The 17,903-nt window shown below is 32.2% G+C and overlaps 2 protein-coding genes and 1 long non-coding RNA gene across 4 annotated transcripts; 2 read left to right on the plus strand and 1 right to left on the minus strand.

Moving 5' to 3' along the window:
* The first annotated feature begins 484 nt into the window (after positions 1–484).
* Positions 485–1,579, plus strand: LOC130502338 (PHD finger-like domain-containing protein 5A). Of its 2 annotated transcripts, none has more exons than XM_056997122.1 (2): positions 485–638; positions 1,100–1,579. In XM_056997122.1, exon 2 carries the CDS (start codon positions 1,119–1,121, stop codon positions 1,449–1,451), a length of 333 nt encoding a protein of 110 aa, XP_056853102.1. In that variant the 5' UTR covers positions 485–638; positions 1,100–1,118; the 3' UTR covers positions 1,452–1,579. The 2 variants fall into 2 exon arrangements, with proteins under 2 accessions (XP_056853102.1, XP_056853103.1); XM_056997123.1 differs by having other exon boundaries at positions 495–638; positions 1,070–1,579.
* A 474-nt stretch (positions 1,580–2,053) lies between these two features.
* LOC130502340 (uncharacterized) lies at positions 2,054–2,521 on the minus strand. The gene is made up of 3 exons (XR_008940225.1): positions 2,504–2,521; positions 2,251–2,376; positions 2,054–2,116 (listed from the first exon to the last, which is right to left on the minus strand). It is a non-coding gene; the product is annotated as an uncharacterized LOC130502340 (long non-coding RNA).
* A 2,362-nt stretch (positions 2,522–4,883) lies between these two features.
* Positions 4,884–7,825, plus strand: LOC108844706 (internal alternative NAD(P)H-ubiquinone oxidoreductase A2, mitochondrial). The gene is made up of 8 exons (XM_056997124.1): positions 4,884–5,476; positions 6,065–6,278; positions 6,369–6,529; positions 6,616–6,681; positions 6,763–6,926; positions 7,005–7,119; positions 7,201–7,380; positions 7,460–7,825. Exons 1-8 carry the CDS (start codon positions 5,018–5,020, stop codon positions 7,610–7,612), a joined length of 1,512 nt encoding a protein of 503 aa, XP_056853104.1. The 5' UTR covers positions 4,884–5,017; the 3' UTR covers positions 7,613–7,825.
* The last annotated feature ends 10,078 nt before the right edge of the window (positions 7,826–17,903 follow it).

Genomic DNA, 17,903 nt, shown 5'->3' on the forward strand with positions numbered 1-17,903 from the left:
TTTTCAGTGAACACAAGTTTGGACTTATATTATCTTCACATCATAATTTCTTTTATTAGTTTTTGTTTATACTTTTTCATTCAATTTTATGTTATATGATCGAAAAAACAATTAAACAAAACCACAAGTTAACAAATAAATAAAAATATTCGTGTGGTTTTTATTTTACTTTACAATATTCATTCTTTCTTTCCATAAAATTAGATCATTTTTTAAAATAATCTCACTCCGCGCAGGGCGCGGGTTATCACCTAGTACATATTCTTTTCTATGGTTTTTAGCTAACACAGAAATTAATTAATTATTTGTATAGTCAGAATCATGTCTAATAAAGTATTCGCAATAAGCAAAAATGAATAAATTTATGACTGCGCAACATAGAGTCCAAACTAAGTTTGCACAAAAAAAGAATAAATTTATGACTCTATGCAACATATTTGTTTGAATAGCCCAAACTAAAAGCCCATAATAATCGGACAGACTTAATTATAAACCTCTCATCACTGGTTTAGAACCCGACCCGACTCGTTTTATTTCTCCTCTTGCTTCTTTCACCGGAACTTCTTGGTTGGTTGATCTTGGAAATTTATCGACCTCAACATTCTCTTGATTTTCTCAAGTTTGATCTCTCGTTACTTGTAAGCTTTTCCCCAGATTTTCTGTATTTTTTTTTTCGTTTCTTGTTTCTTGATTTCATTGCTACGAACTTATAGGGTTTGTGATGCTTGTGTTTTTTTTTGATAGCTCTCTCTCTTGTCAAGTTGGTAGTTTTGAGAACTTCAATAGCTTCGTATTAGATCTATAGAAATTTGTAAATTTTAGACGAATTGTATTCTGGCTTGAGCTGCTGCATGTAAGGTGTTCGACGAAATTCCTCCTGAAGCTTCATCTTCCAAATTTTAGTTTATTTTTTATTCATTTTATTGAACAACATAACATTTTTTTTTCCCTCGTTCTATGCTCTGTGCGGTTAGTTACACAAGCTCTCTTAAGCTCAGTGATCACATACCTACCTCTTTGTGAATGTGATCAAACCACATGTTTATACATACAAGTGACATCATTTTAGGTTTGTGAACAAACTATATATTTTTGTCAGGTCACTGTTTCAGTAGCCAATGGCAAAGCATCACCCTGATCTGATCATGTGCCGGAAACAGCCAGGCATTGCTATCGGACGGCTTTGTGAGAAATGCGACGGGAAATGCGTGGTTTGCGACTCTTACGTGCGTCCGTGCACTCTGGTGCGTATCTGTGACGAATGCAACTACGGGTCATTCCAAGGCCGGTGCACTATATGCGGAGGGGTCGGGATCTCGGATGCTTATTACTGCAAAGAGTGTACGCAGCAGGAGAAAGACAGAGATGGTTGTCCCAAGATTGTCAACCTTGGGAGTGCTAAGACGGATCTCTTCTATGAACGTAAAAAATATGGATTCAAAAAACGATGATCAATGTATTGGGGTTTCCCGATTACTGGATTTCTTATGCTACTGTGTCTGTTGCATAAAACTAATATGTATTCATACATTATGCTTTCTTATTCTTGATAATCTAGACTTGAGTTGTCTTTATTGGACTTATCTTAGAGCATGCGCAGCGGGGATTTCTTCCCTCTATTTCTCAGCAAAAAAAACAATTAAATAATACAAAAGAAGAGAGAGAGGATAGAAAAGGTGTGAGTAGTCCGTGTGGGAAGAGACTTTCAACAAGTCTTGAGAGATGAATATGCCATGTGTATCTTTTTGGTTAATACATCCCACTAAAAATAAATACAAAACTATATAAAATGAAAGTAACAATATAGTAAATGCTAGAGACTCAATTTAAGAATTAAGTCAGCGCTGATGCTCTTAGAACACAACGATGGATTCCATTGTGGAGTCTTTAGGGACTATTTTAGTATTTTTTTCTTTTTATTGAATAGATAAGGATTCTTAGCAAAATAAATAGTCCAATGGTGGATTCATTTTAGGAGTCTTTAGGAGATTTTTTTTTTTTTGTTAAAATTCACATCTCAAATGCATTACATTGATTTGAGAAAACAAGTGCATTACACTCGAATCAACTTATACGCTTTCTGGTTGAACACAGTCTTCTCACTAACTTGGATAACCTACAGTAACAACGCCAAAGAGAAACTTACTACTAGCCACGTTAAACAAAGAAGGGACTATGTATAGAAATAAACTAAGAACAGTTATCAAACAAAATTAAGCAACACAAGATCCGTAGAACACTGCTGCTTACCTTGTTATCATCAAGGGAATACCATATACCACTTGAAGTGCGAACAAAGCCGTAGTAGTGACCAGAATCAATACTTCCACCATAATGAACTAACACACCATATAGAGTGTACTTCAAATTACCTTCCTGTTCAACACAAGTACTGTAAATGTTAATAGAGGAGATGAAAGTTCAAGGATTAAAAAGATACATGAACAAGAATATCTAAACAACTCCAACGTAATATATGGAGCACAAGAGTAAGTCTACTTACATATGGACCACTGACGAACAGAAGGTGCTTTAAAAACAGTATTCATGCTCTCAACTACCATACTACAACAATCTAAATCATCAACAAAAGCCTCAACACGACAACCAAAACACCATTCAAGTCTACCAATCATTTTGTGATGCAATCATCATTGCTCTCATTCAACTCCTTGATCCGGCCATGACTTCTCCGCAAAGAGCTTCGTGGCAACCATATTATCCGGGGAAAGGAACGTTGTTACGAGCAGACGACAGCACGGATCTTCCATGTGCGAGCAGGACGGCTTCCCCAACAGCAACGGTGGCTGATGTGATCAATGAGCAGCTCTCTTATCTCAATCTCATCAAGCACCTGCCTGAAAGAAGTGCAGATAATTTCAACATATATATGATCGAAAGTAGAAATCTTTGCATCCTAACAAGAGCAATGATATTGAAAGTACGAACCTTCATCTGTGAAACACCAAACAAGAAAGTCGGAGTCTTGGAATATATATAGAACGATAAACAGAGCAAAGGATCATCAAAAATGATGAAACTTTCACATTTTAAAGGATCAAAGTCAACAGCTAGAGGAAGCAACGTGTGTAGTCGATCACTTTAAGAATCATGATATATAGAACGGAGACGAGACTTACGAGTGGGTAACGAGACGGGGGTGGTTAACACGGGAGGATAGAGAGGAGGAGAATCAGAAACAGGGGAAGCGGAACGGACTTCTTCGATGGTGACGCCAGCTCCGGGGAAAGAAACGTTGTTACGACGGATTGATATCTATCAGATTGCAAATCAGAATGATGGAGAAGAAGACTCACCGAACTTCATGATTCAGATACCAGAACTTCAATCTACACTTTCCTGAGAAAATTAACAAAGCGGAGAAGACAAGAGAGAGATAGAGAGCCAATGGCAACATGCCACGTTTATAAGGATTGAGTCCTTAAATGCCTTATTTATGGACCAATCCTTACCTACATTAGCTCTTTATTATTCAATTCATTTTGACATATGACTGAGCGCTAAGGACTCGTTATCATACCCCGTTGCGGGTGGTCTTAGTGTCCAAATAGTCTCTTGCATTGTGTGTCGTGTTTGATTTCGCTGTGATTGTAAGTCGCAAATAGAGTAACTATTTTAGCGAAGAATTTATTCTTCTCAGTTCAGCTGCTAAATAATCAAGTGGAAAAATGTTTTAATCTTTTTTTTTTAATTGTTTTGCTCTGCTTACTGTTCAATAAATGTATAAATGTTTTACTTCTTTTTTGTCATGGTTTTTGGAGAAAAAATTGTTGCGCTAACTTTTGGTTTTCCTTCTTTCATTTACTTACTCCACAATTTTTACTCTGAATTACTCCATATTTATTACTCTTAATTACTGGTTACAAGTCACACCCTTCAGCACACCACAATAGAAGTGGGTATGTTCTTGATTAGTAGCAGATGCAGTAGTGGTTGACTGATCATTTTCTTATACAAACTTGGGTTGTTTAAAATGTAAATCGTGTGTCTTTCTATTTGCAGTGGTTTATGGGTTTTAATTAAAACTAGATTTTGACCCGCGCTTTTGAAGCGCGGGATATTTTACGATGAAAAATTTCACTAATAATTTAACAAATATTTTGGTAATTTTTAAAGAGTGTGTATTTAAAATATTTTTTCATTTAAATCAGTATTTTTAAATTCAACCCCATTGTGATTATACCGGTTAATCCGGAGATCTGACAATTCAATTTATGTTTTTAAAATATTCATATTAAAAAATCACTAAAATCCGAGACTAACCGATTGAACTGATGGATGACCGATATGTAATCTAATTGGATTTAAATTGTAATAGTTTCATAATTTGTAATCTTATAATCGAAATTTTAAAGTTCACTGTTTTGCAATTTATGAAATTATGACGTTTCTATAAAATTTTAAAGAAAAAATGATAGATATAAAATAACTAAGATTAATTATTGTATTATTTGGAAACATTGATGGTAGTATAAAAATATATTGTTTGAAAACATTGATAGTAGTATATAGAAATAAGTATATTGTTTGGAAACATTGATAGTAGTATAAAGAAATAAATATATTGTTTGGAAACATGGATAGTAGTATAAAGAAAGGAACATTAGTGATTAAATGTATGTTTAACTATAAAGTATAAAGGTGTATTTAATTTAAAAACTTACGAAATAAATGTTAGGTCCAACAAAATGTTTATGTTTTAATAAGATAGATGAAAGATCATGACATATACTAAAATGATTAAAATGAAAGATCATGATATATCTCTTTTTGCTAAACCCACATTTTTTAGGATAGATGGGCCCAAAGCCTGTTAAGAATCGCATTTTACTAATTTAAATAATAGAAGCAGAACAGAAGAGAGTTGAAACTTCTCTTTCGTCAGATACAGATCTTTTGGACAGAGACATATTCAAATGCTTCCAAAGCTCAGGGAAAAAACTCCTAAATCAGAATCCATCACTCTGACCAAACAGGATTCCCACAAGAACGAACGATGTTCTTGATCAAGAACCTCAGACGAATCTCCCCGACGACAACATCCTCTGCCCTGATCGGATTCAGAAACACGACCGGATCATCCCGTCTCTGCACCACTCTGAACCAACAACAACATGTCCAGTCTCCGTCTCCTGACGGATTGGATCGGAGTCGGTACTCAGAAGGTTTGGGAGCGACGAAGGAAGGGGAGAAGCCGAGGGTGGTGGTTCTCGGGTCGGGCTGGGCGGGTTGCCGTCTGATGAAAGGGATCGATACGAGCCTATACGACGTCGTCTGCGTTTCCCCGAGGAACCACATGGTCTTCACTCCTCTCCTCGCTTCTACTTGCGTCGGCACTCTCGAGTTCAGGTCCGTCGCTGAGCCTATCTCTCGTATCCAGCCTGCCATCTCGCGAGAGCCCGGCTCCTTCTTCTTCCTCGCCAATTGCTCTCGGCTTGATGCTGATTCTCATGAGGTATTTTATTATTACTGTGAAATCATCTGAATTTAAGTTTATTGAGTAATATTTATTAGGATTTGGATATTATTACAAACTCTGGGACTTATTTGAAACCTATATAATAAATACCTTAAATATCCAATTTAATAGTTATTTTGATCGAGCTTGTAATAATATCCAAATCCTAAATATTACTCCTAAATATTATTTCTTCCATTTCATTATAGATAAGATTATTATGTTACTCCTAAATATTACTCCTAAAGATTACTCCTAAATATTACTCCACTTCATTATGTTTTAGAAGGTTTTTTTTATTCAAAATATATGATATGTTTTGACATTTTCATGTCAGTTTTATTGTTAAAACGGTTTAACCCGTTAGATTATACATCCCCATTTATAGTTGCATTATATTTAATTGTATTTTAGAAGTGATTTTAAGAGAAAAGTGAATTTTCTTAATCTGTTTTTCCACAAAACATCATATATATAATGAAAAAGAGGGAGCATTAATCAAAACCTGTTAACCTGAAAGCTCATGCAATTTTGATGCAAATGTCTTATGCACACTATCTTAAATGTGTTTGTCGTTGGTGATAGATTCACTGTGAGACTTTAACTGATGGCTTGGACACAATAAAGCCATGGAAGTTCAAGATAGCTTACGACAAGCTCGTGATAGCTTGCGGTGCTGAGGCCTCCACTTTTGGAATCCATGGAGTTCTAGAAAACGCCATCTTCCTCCGTGAGGTTCACCATGCTCAGGAGATTCGCAGGAAGCTTCTTCTTAACCTCATGCTCTCCGATACTCCTGGTAAATAATAATAAACAAAGAATGTATCTATCTATCTATCTATCTATCTCCTGATAATTAGCACATAACACTTTTTTTGTTTTAAATTAGGAATATCGAAAGAGGAGAAACAGAGGCTGCTCCATTGCGTTGTGGTTGGAGGTGGACCAACTGGTGTAGAGTTCAGCGGTGAGCTCAGTGACTTTATTATGAAAGATGTTCGTCAACGGTATGCTCATGTGAAGGACGACATTCATGTTACTTTGATAGAGGTTTGTCTGCTTCTTCAGATTCCTCCTTTATGTGTGTTGAATCATTTCACAATTGTCTCTTGTCTTATGTGATTGATTATTTACAGGCCAAGGATATACTTTCCTCGTTCGATGATCGTCTCAGACGCTATGCTATCAAGCAGTTGAACAAAGTGAGTTCATTTATAACATATGGAATGCTTTTTTTTTTTGCTCATTTTTATGGAGTTTTCCTTCATATACATTATTATTAGTCTGGAGTGAGGTTTGTGCGTGGGATTGTGAAAGATGTGAAGCCGCAGAAGCTAATCCTTGACGATGGCACTGAAGTTCCCTACGGACTCTTAGTATGGTCCACTGGTGTAGGTCCTTCTCCTTTTGTTAGTTCTCTTGATTTTCCAAAAGCTCCTGGTGGAAGGTTAGCTCGTCAACATCCCTACCATTAGACCTTTTTTTTTGCTAAAAATGTTCCTCAACGGCTAGACTTTTTGTATAGAATTGGTATTGACCAATGGATGCGTGTACCTTCTGTACAAGACGTCTTCGCCATTGGTGACTGCAGTGGATATCTTGAGACCACTGGAAAACCTACTCTCCCTGCTCTCGCTCAGGTAAGATAGATAAGTTTCGTAATCGTTGGTTGTTCATACCTTCTCATTGTCTTGTTTATACTACGTTGTTGCTCAATTAAGGTAGCTGAGAGAGAAGGCAAATACTTGGCGAATCTACTAAATGAGATTGGGAGAGCCAATGGAGGACGAGCCAACAGTGCTAAGGAGATTGAACTTGGAGTTCCTTTTGTGTATAAGCACCTTGGAAGCATGGCAACGATCGGTAGATACAAAGCCCTAGTGGACCTCCGCGAGAGCAAGGTAACAAATATGAAATATTTAATTTGACTATGATTCACCTCGTGAAACAATGTGGTTGAGAGAGAGATTACTTGGGCAGGACGCAAAGGGGATATCAATGACTGGTTTCGTGAGCTGGTTCATATGGAGATCGGCGTATCTGACTCGAGTCATCAGCTGGAGAAACCGCTTCTATGTTGCTATCAACTGGTTCACTACTTTCGTCTTTGGCCGTGACATTAGCCGCATCTGATGTGAGTGTCCGAATCCACCGGTGTTTTGACCTCGGTCTGCTTTACACGTCGTCGTTTTGTACAAAAGTACAATAACATAACCTTCCGAAAACACAAGGTTTTGAATTTTTTTTTCGTTTTGTGGTTGCTACTTGCAGTGCCGGTCCGGACCAATGTGGCACCTAAAGCAAATTCAAAAATAATGACCCCATAAATATAACTAAACTTGCATTTTTGATATGGTATCAAAATATCTGGTACTAAACTTCAATTGTTTCCAAAAAAATAAAATGTAAGACAAATACCTTTTTTTCTCGCAAAACCCTTGATCAACTTTGAATAACCACATTTTAGATGTTTTGTATTCCATTGACAATTCATTTGATTGATTCTTAATTCTATTTTAAGTTCTTATAGAAATTAAATAAGAAGAAGAAGATAATAAACTGTATAAAAAGCAATACATATGATAGAAGGTTAACATTAACAATAATTTCATTTGAGAAATGTCTCCCAGAATATTAGAACTCAAATTTAGGATATTTTGTATTTTATATTGTAGAAATTTTTCATTAAATATAAAATTTTACAAAAAAGACAGATAAAAAAACATGGTTTTGCTAGAAAAAAAAACTAAGTTGTAAAAAGAAACTACGTTGTTAGAAAAGTTAACCAATTTTTCATGTCAAATCGTCATTAATTTATCCAAAATGAGTTATAAAATAGAAAGGAAAAAATAATATGGTGGGAACAGGGATTGAGCTAGTCACAAGAGTGTTTATGCTGCAGAACTCAAACCGTTGAGTAGAAGTCACATTACGTTTACTTGGCGCCCTATAAACTATATAAAGCTGTGGCGCCTAAAGCCACTGCCTTAACTGCTTTACCCCAGGGCCGGCCCTGGCTACTTGCTAGTAATATATTTGGGTTGTTGCGGTTTCGTTAGAAGGAAAAAAAAGAATATTTCAGAGTTTTTTTTTTGAGAAAGAATATTTCAGAGTTAGGCATTAAGCATCCTGAAAAATAATTATATGTGTTTTTGTTATATTTGGATTGCTAGAAAGATACCCTAAAGAAATATAATTTAAAGTTTCGAAATAGAAAACATTAATTAAATAACTAGATTTTCATCCGCTCAACTGCGCAAGTGTTTTTTCAAATTGATTTGATGAAATTGTAAATTATGTTGGTTGTGTATTTTGGTTTTGCATCGTGAAAACAATCAAATTGATTTGTTAGATAAGTAAATTACAATTTGATAATTCTATATAAAACATAATTTTTAAGTGTTTTGTTTGTAAAACATATTCACTTTTGTAGAACATATGTACTCTGTTTTAATATATGATGTTTTAGAGAACTTTACATTTTAAATTAGATGACATTTTCAATTTTTAATACAATTTTTTTCTTTTTATTTTTATATTCTTCAGTTACTATTTTATTTGTTGATTATGATTTGGTGAATAGTTAATGATGTTTTTGGTTAGTTAAAACATAAATTAATTTTTTTCTTTAATTTGAGTGAACAAATCTAAATTTTAAAATAAGAAAAATGGAAATAGTGTCATTTAGTTTTTGTCAAAAAAGTGTCATTTAGTTGATTATATATATTAGTACATCTATATTTGTAAATACATTTGCTTCACAGACAATAATATGCTAAACATTTGATAAAAATTGTTAATAGTAAAGAACAATCACATGTTGTGATACCCTTTGATATCATCAAAATAATAACATTAATCATATGTCATGGTTGCATAACATAATACTAAAAATAATAGAATATATATATAATATATATATATATATATATATATATATATAATTCATATAATTATGATTGCATAACATATGAATTTTTTTTGTTAATAATGTGACCTACAAAATAATTATATATGTTGTTAATAATTATTAGATTAATAGGTTAAAAATTATAAATCAGTTTGTATATTTAACTATATATATTTTTTAATTATATTTAATTTATTACTCTTGAATACATATTTTTCAGTGTAGCATATATTAACAGCAAGCAAATTTGAGAATCTCCTTAAATATATTATATTGTTGATTTTATTAAGACAATTAATAAGATATACTTATGATTATATTTGCTATAAGCCTAAATGCTACGACAATTAAATCTGATGATTTTCTAAGAGATGGTCCAAAATAAAATATCACACATGAAAAAAAGTCGTGACTTCTGTTTTTAATATACAAGATTAGATCGCGACCCGCACAATCGTGCGGATTTCATTTTCTATACTAAATCATTTTAGTTAATAAAACAAAATTTATCAATAAATTAATATAGGTTAGTATTATGTATTATCTAACTCTATTATACATGTGTTTATGTGATTTATGATATTATTATTATAAAAAATTCAAATTTTGTACTCTTGTAACAAATTTGTTTTGAAAACATAATTACGTAACAGTACTATTTTACATATTTTTTATTTCTAAATTTGTAATATATATAAAATTTAAATCAAATTGGGACCTACTATTAAAAACTAAATCAAATTGGTAACAGATAATTTTTTGGGATACTGCTAAAACATCAAATTTTTAACACACTATCATATATTATACCTGTGAAATATTATGATATAATTAGTTATTCTATAATTCAGATTTAGTGTATATAATTTCTTTTATAAACGCAGTACAGATTACTTCAACCCATTTGGTATAGTGTTCGTCGTTAGTCTAAGAGATTAGTCAAAATTTTGTTTATATTGCATGTTCAGAATAATAATAATAGGATAATGTATTGGTCAACGGACTGGTTTGATAATGGTTTACATCATGGCTATTTATAAATTATTTTACATTTAATAAGGATTAAAAATCGGTTATGTTTACCATTCCGGCTTTGTAGGAGTTGATGTTTATACTCCCTCCGTCCCATTTTAAGCGGTGTTTAAGGTTTTTGCACATATATTAAGAAAATACAAACTTTTATATAATTTATCTTGGTAACATAAAAATATCATTAAATAAAATTAGTTCAACCAATAAGAAAAAAACTTAGCATTTTATAATTGGTCAAAAAGTTCAAAGGATATTAAATTCTACCTACAATAGTGAGAACATCACATAAAATGAGACAAAAACAAAAACCTAAAACACCACTTAAAGTGGGACAGAGGAAGTATTAGTTATGATATATTATTAATTCATGTTATTAGTAATAAATGAATAACTGATTTTTAGTGAGGATCTATTTTTTTTAAAAAAAAATCACACATGAATCAAGGTTGTGGTTTATGTTTTAATATATAAGATTAGAAAATATTATATCTATTTTTAGTAAGATATTTTAAAAAACTTTTTGTATCAAATTAGAATGGATGGTGTTTTGATTTTAATGTAAAATTTATTAGTTTTCTTGTGTTTTGATTTTAATGTTAAATTTATTAGTTATTTATAATATATGATTCATATTACACAGGTTGTATTGTAGATATCCTGAAACATCAGAAATATAGGTAAGTAGTAAATTTTGATTCGCGTGTCCGTATATATTGTTATTTTTATTTTATAAACTATTTATATTTTAAATATATAAATTATTTGAATGTTTTAGGTTCCTACGAATATATCCGGATTCGGAAAGATCTGATTCAATCAATTTTAAAACTCGAAAAACATGATGTTTAATAAACCAATTAATTCAAATGGGTATTAAATGTCTATGTCTAACTGATTTTGTAAAAAAAAAGTATTAATCGATTTAAATTTCGATCACGAATGGAGCAATTTCATTCAAACTTGTGAAATTATTATAGTTACATTTAAAATAAATAACATCAAATTATGATAATAAGTACAATTAATGAAATAGCTTGCAAAGGTGAAAAGGAAAAATATAATAAAACACCTTAATATATAAGTTATGTTTCGTATTTGTAATAAATGCTCTCAAATTAGTTAAAAACGATAATAAAAATATAGTTACAATTAGTTACAAATAACTAAAAATATGTAAGAAATAATTTTAAATAGGCAAATATTACTTTTTACTTCAGTTTTAATAGAAATAATTAATAAAATAGTTAGAAAACGTGAAAAGGGAAAATATGAAGAAAAAAAAGAAATTCATGTTTCATACTTTGTAATAAATGCTGTCAATTAATTAGAAAATGATAATAAATGAAGTGATTAAAATTAGTTAAAATTTTATAAAGAACTATTTAAAAACAAGTAACTACTATTATTTTGTATTTAAGTTTTAGAAAGAAGAGATGTTGAATATTGGATCTTATATATTCACATGTTCATGTAAGTTGCCACGTAGGCTCATGTACTATCTATCTCCAAGCGTATTCTTTAATGCAACTCAACAAACAATGTTGTCTTCTTATTCATTCTTTCTAAAAAGTCTTTGTTGTTTGTTATTCTTAAAACTATAAAAGCTTTTGTTTTTAAAATCGTTTTACACGGATAAATAATGCAAAATGATAACATTTTAAGAAATGGTAATGTCATGTACAGTTTGCGAAAGGAGAAGATAGAGAACAAATGGCAGTGAGAAAATACAATAATGGACAATTGGCTTGTCGTTGGCTGTGCACCCAAAAAAAAAGACTTGTCGTTGGCCTGTCTAAAAGGCCATCTCGAAAACATATCAAAACATCAAATTTGATATATTTTACTTTTTAACAAAATAATAAAATTGTTATCATTTTTTAACTTAATTAAATGGTTATCATCCAACTAAATTTAGTATATGATGTAAATAATGTTGCACTATTATTAATGTAAAACTATTTATCACACCAAATCTTTAAAATATTTACTATACTTCACTTAGTAATATAGTTCAATTATTTTTTTTATAACATCAAATTTTATTAATGGATGGAATGTATATGATCCTTGTGTAGCAAGGCATGTAGATAGTTCGGTACATAGAAATTGAATTTAAAATCAGAATCCACTGGAAGCTTTTTTGCTAGACAATCTTTTACAAAGTTCAAATTTGTAGCTAAACACTCAATTATTATTATTATTATTAATTAGTTCAAATTTGTAGCTAAACAAAAATATTTGGTATTATTTTATTTTAAAATTATTTTTTTACATAATATGTGGTCTGAGTATACTAATTGTGAAAATTGGTTTAATTCAATATGTTTTTGAGAATTTGTATAATATAATTTGTAAGACGTGAGAATGCGTATGTATTTAAATAAAGACCTTAAATCAACTGTTTTCTCTCATCAAAAGTAAGAAAAAACGATTTCAACTCCAAACTCATGATGCTATTTTAGAAAACAATTACCTCTTATTCATCTTTTTTTTTTTTTGAAACATTACCTCTTATTCATCTAGTCCACGTTTTTAATGCATATATGTAAATATAAGAAAGTGACCAAATGTGTGAAATAGGTATGCCGGCAAAAGCAGGACTATGACTTTACTTTTCAGCTCTATTAACCTTTGCTTATATTTTCCCCCAACCAACTAAGATATACATACCTTTGTTTACTTTTGTCGCCATTGGCTAGAGAGTCAGTGTGAACTTAATGATTCGGGGAGGCAAACTCATTACTAAAGGCATCATTATCAGTGGATTTTTATAGCTGAGTTTTTTGGACATAGATTACTAGTACTCCTTCTATTTTTAGATGACGTTTTTAGAGATCTATTTTTATTTCACATTACATGACGTTTTCAATTTTCACTATAAACTTTATAATTTTATGATATGTGATTGTTTATATTCAGTTGATTTTTTCTATTGGTTGAATAATTGTTAGTTATGTAGTTTTAAATTTTTTGTTTTACTTTTATTTAATTAGTATATATATTTTTCTAGTTTTATTAATTAATGAACTAAATTTAAATGTAAAAATTAATATATTTAATAAATGTAAATGATACATAATGAAACAAAATGTAAAAGCTAAAATGATATTTAATATGAAACAGAATCAATATAAAAAAGAAACAAAAGTGTTTTATATAGACATAAATTTAAAACTGAAGCGTATTCTCTCTTATACTGAAGACATGCATTCTTTTTGTGAGAAACAACAAACACAAATTAACTTTGAAGAAAGCAAAAATAATTAAGAAAGCAAAATGTGTTGAGGCAAATGTCTGTTTAAAATTTGTCAACTGATTATGTCAATGAATAAATTTATAAATTTTTGGATTCAAATTTTTATTAGCTTCAAAATTCTGATTTTTTACCTTTAGAAAAATATCATTATGCTTATAAAATTATTTTTAATCATAAAAGGTACTGTACCACGGAACTGAAGGCTTCCGCATCTCATAGATGCCAATTTTGACTATAAATCTATCATTTATGTGACTACAAATGTAATATTAGTCATCGATAGGAATATGTGTTGTTGTAAGATGCCTGATCATTTATTAATTGGCATAAGCAAAAAATATACTGTTTTATAAAGATATACTCCTTCTGTTTAGAAAAATTCATATTTGAAAAAAAAATTGTTCATTTTCAATGTATTAATTAATAATTTATTGTAAATTTCAAAAATATAATTGTGGTTATTGAAAATTGGATAAAAGTTATGGAGAATAGTTAGTTACAAAAATAATGCATTGATAATTATTATTTTTTACTATCTAAAACAAATATATTTTTGAAATATAGGGAGGGAGTATGTTTTAAAAAAAATAAAATTTCAAAAAAAATATATTTTTATTTTTTTCATTGATTTATCAACTAATAATGATTAGTTGTAAACTTCAAAAAAAATGTTATTTTGATAATCACAAAATTATACATTAAATACTAAATCTTAATATATATTTTATTAATATATGTGAAAAAAATAAAACATGTCCTCCCTCCGTTTAAATATAGTTGTTTTAGAGTATAATTTTCGTTTCAAAATAAATGTCGTTTTAATTTTTTTCAAAATTTATTAATAATATTTTATAATTTATTTTTATAGTTAAGATATGATTAGGTCTGTATGTAATGATGTTTTTATTTTAGAAATATATATAAAAAAAATTCTTAATATGTGTGAATAGAAAACAACAACTTAAATAAAACGGATATAATATCATTTTGAAACGACTATTGATGAATAGAAAAAAAAGTGGAAATCTTGAACGAAAAATGTCATTGTCTAGGTCAAATAATTAATTGGATAATTATATATATAAGAAAACAGAGCCATTGTATGTTCAGGAACAGAAGACAACGTGTTTCGTCGTTAAAACGTGTGCACGTACAACATCCCATCTTTCTTTTCTTGTCCAAAGCCATCGCTCTTTTTCTCATTTTCATCTAATTATTATGAAAATTTGGTTTAATTTCCGCCTGACAGAGTAATAGTATCTTTGAAAAATATGCTTTGTTAGATATTAAATCATACATGTAAATAGTTTGTGAAGTTGAAGAGACGTTTTACCAAAAAAAAAAAAGTTGAAGAGACGTGTATATATTCATGAACTAATCGTGATCTGTAAGTGTGCTTTTTTTTGAACTGAGGCTTCTGTGATTTTTCGTAGTGGTTGTATCTTTAACTGTGCTTTGTATTGATAGATTAGCCACGATGTTTTTTTTTTTTTAATTATATTATAAATCCACCCGATTAAACGGGAAATAGTTACGGTTACAAGCCCGATTCGAACAAAAGTATCCAAGTCTACGTATTACAACAACCAGCTTCGCCCACCCACTAAACCCGGCACAATCCGCCAATCTGCTTTTAGTAAACAATAGATATCGATTCCTGTTCTCAGCCATAAACGATGATCACGGGAAAGTGAGGTTCTCCTCGTTACCTTGGATGCCGGGAGTTCCCGTGTCGTCTCCGGAGTAGCTAGGTTTCGATGATCTCCTCAAAACTTGTAACTTTCACCTCCATAACGTTCAGACGTAATCGAAGATGGGAGATAGAAGCACATACCCAATAAAAACGCTCCATCACCCGCTATACAATCTCCAAGAACGCCAACCGATCAATAGCATAGAGACGCTGAGAACTCCACACCAAGAGCGGTATGCAAGAAGACGGGAACAGATAGACAGCTGCTCGAGAACCTGAAAAACGCTTGAAGACCTGCAAGATAAGCATTAAAGTGCCAACACTGCCGTGACCAGCCAAGTGGAGGCCACAACACTGGGAAGGTTGACACACCGGAAGGAGCCACCAACGATACACAAAGACCCGCAGATCACACGAAACCTTCCTGATCATCACCATCCGTCGCTTTAGGGAACCTAAAACGATTAGCCTACCGCTGTCGAGATTGCGCCCGGTGACGACAGAGCAATCAAACAAAGAAACACCACAAGCAAAGACCACTAAACCCAGTCGACAAAGATTCAGAGGGCAAACAGGAGCACGAGCGAGGAAGAGAGAGGCTAGAAGGGAGGGAGGTCACAATGACGCCTCGGAACAGCCATGGACGACCGGAACCGACACCGCGACAAAGGAACAACCACGAGCCACCACCGCGAACAGAGGCACACACCACCGTCCTTGGCTAAGCGCATTAACGAGCTAGAGAGAGCTCCGAAACTCCCCAGATGAAGAACAAGACAAGTCCCACCCTTACCAAGACACCAAGGATAGAGCAAAGAACCGCTGTCTCCACCGCAACGCCGCAAATCGAAGAAACTCAGATCGCGAAGACCAAAGCCAGATCTGAAACAGAGGCCCGCCTCACGCCTCCACGCGCCGTCAAACCCTAGAGGCAGTTTAAGGGACTGCCTCTAAAACCCTAAACGCCGACTCCTCCGACAGCACAGCCCGAGCCAACCACGCCGTGACTCCATGGGTAAGGGACTCGCACCAGAACGTATCTTCTCTGCAGCGAAGTCGCCTCCGGGAAAGCCTCAAACACAGAACCACAAGCAAGGCGAGAGGAAGGGCGGAGCAGTGAAGAAGCAAAAGGAAAACGGAGAAGGGGAAGAAAGGAAGCCTCCGGCGTTGGAGCTAACGTGCACCAGACCGGATCTGGCCTCCCAACGCCGGAGCAGAACACGATCTGAAAATTCGGGTCGGGTCTTAGAGATGGAAGAGAGAGATGAGAGAGAAACTGCTTTTTTCAGCCTGCAGTCTAGAAGCTAATTTGATTAGCCACGATGTTATTCTAGGCACACATATTGTGTCGACTATTAAGGAATTTAATGTGTGACTTTTTCTTTAACATTTCACGTAGTATGCATTTTCAACTAATGTCATGTTCGTTAACATGTATCTCCAATCTGCAACAAGTCGCAAACCGCACATTATTTTTTCTTTTCATGAATTGTGAACAATCGCTGAAAATTAACAACTAAAGATATTTTCTTGCGACATGCCACTAGTCGCAGGAACCTATGGGATATGGTTAATATCTACTCGCAAATCATAGGTTACAATCATAGATCACACAATTTGGTCGGAATAGCATGACATATCCATATGCAAACGACCAAGACCTAATATTTCTGTTACAATACATATAATGTATCTCTTCATATCTATGTAACTCGTGACATGGTTATACTATATTCGTATATAACAATTAACAAGCAACTACTTTTATTCTTTTCATTAGCATGGTAGCAACCTCAGCACATTTATCCAAAACCAAATAACCAAACAGAACCGAACCAAAAAAATGAGGCTCAGTTTGTGTTTGGATCGGACCGGTTATACTAGTGGATCTTATATTTTTAGAACGAAAAAGTGAAACCGAATCAGAATCAAAACGGAATCATGAACCAAATGGGTACCAAAATATCTATAATACAGTTTATATATTTATAAATATTAACTATATTTAGTTTTAAAATAATCATATAATTTAGGAATACTATTTATAAGTCAAAATACCCAAAATTGAATTATTATAATACTTTTATCCAAAGTACTTAAAAATTATTTGAATTGTCCGATTTTTATTTCAAAACTCCCAAAATCTGATACTTAGTCCGAAAACCTGATATTTTAAAAGGTTTTAACCCCAATTAACCGAGAAACTGAAGAATCGTAAGAAAACTGAATGAGCACGACAAGCAACAAAAACACAATTACTAAAACAAAAAAACTGTTTCACATCACTTGGCCAATAAGAAAATAAGTAATGGTTACAATTATTTCTACTAAGAGTCTAAAAAAATATCAGTATTTAAATGCAATTTAATTATTTCATTAATGATAATTTAATATAAAAATTGAACCTATGTATAAAACACAAGTTGTTAATGGAGTTTTCATGAGTTTTTTTTTTTAAATAGCCATTTAAAATCCTATCTCATACTCTTTTTATTGCTTTTTATTATGAGACATTTTCCTGGGGATATGTAGG

The sequence above is a fragment of the Raphanus sativus genome, unplaced genomic scaffold, assembly GCF_000801105.2.
Source record: "Raphanus sativus cultivar WK10039 unplaced genomic scaffold, ASM80110v3 Scaffold0514, whole genome shotgun sequence".
Lineage (NCBI taxonomy): Eukaryota > Viridiplantae > Streptophyta > Magnoliopsida > Brassicales > Brassicaceae > Raphanus > Raphanus sativus.

Bases quoted from the DNA above. Each gene is read 5' to 3' on its own strand.
- LOC130502338 (XM_056997122.1), top strand. From the start codon at position 1,119: ATGGCAAAGCATCACCCTGATCTGATCATGTGCCGGAAACAGCCAGGC.
- LOC108844706 (XM_056997124.1), top strand. From the start codon at position 5,018: ATGTTCTTGATCAAGAACCTCAGACGAATCTCCCCGACGACAACATCC. The intron at 5,477-6,064 runs GTATTTTATTAT...CGTTGGTGATAG, and splicing joins TTGATGCTGATTCTCATGAG to ATTCACTGTGAGACTTTAAC. The intron at 6,279-6,368 runs GTAAATAATAAT...GTTTTAAATTAG, and splicing joins CATGCTCTCCGATACTCCTG to GAATATCGAAAGAGGAGAAA.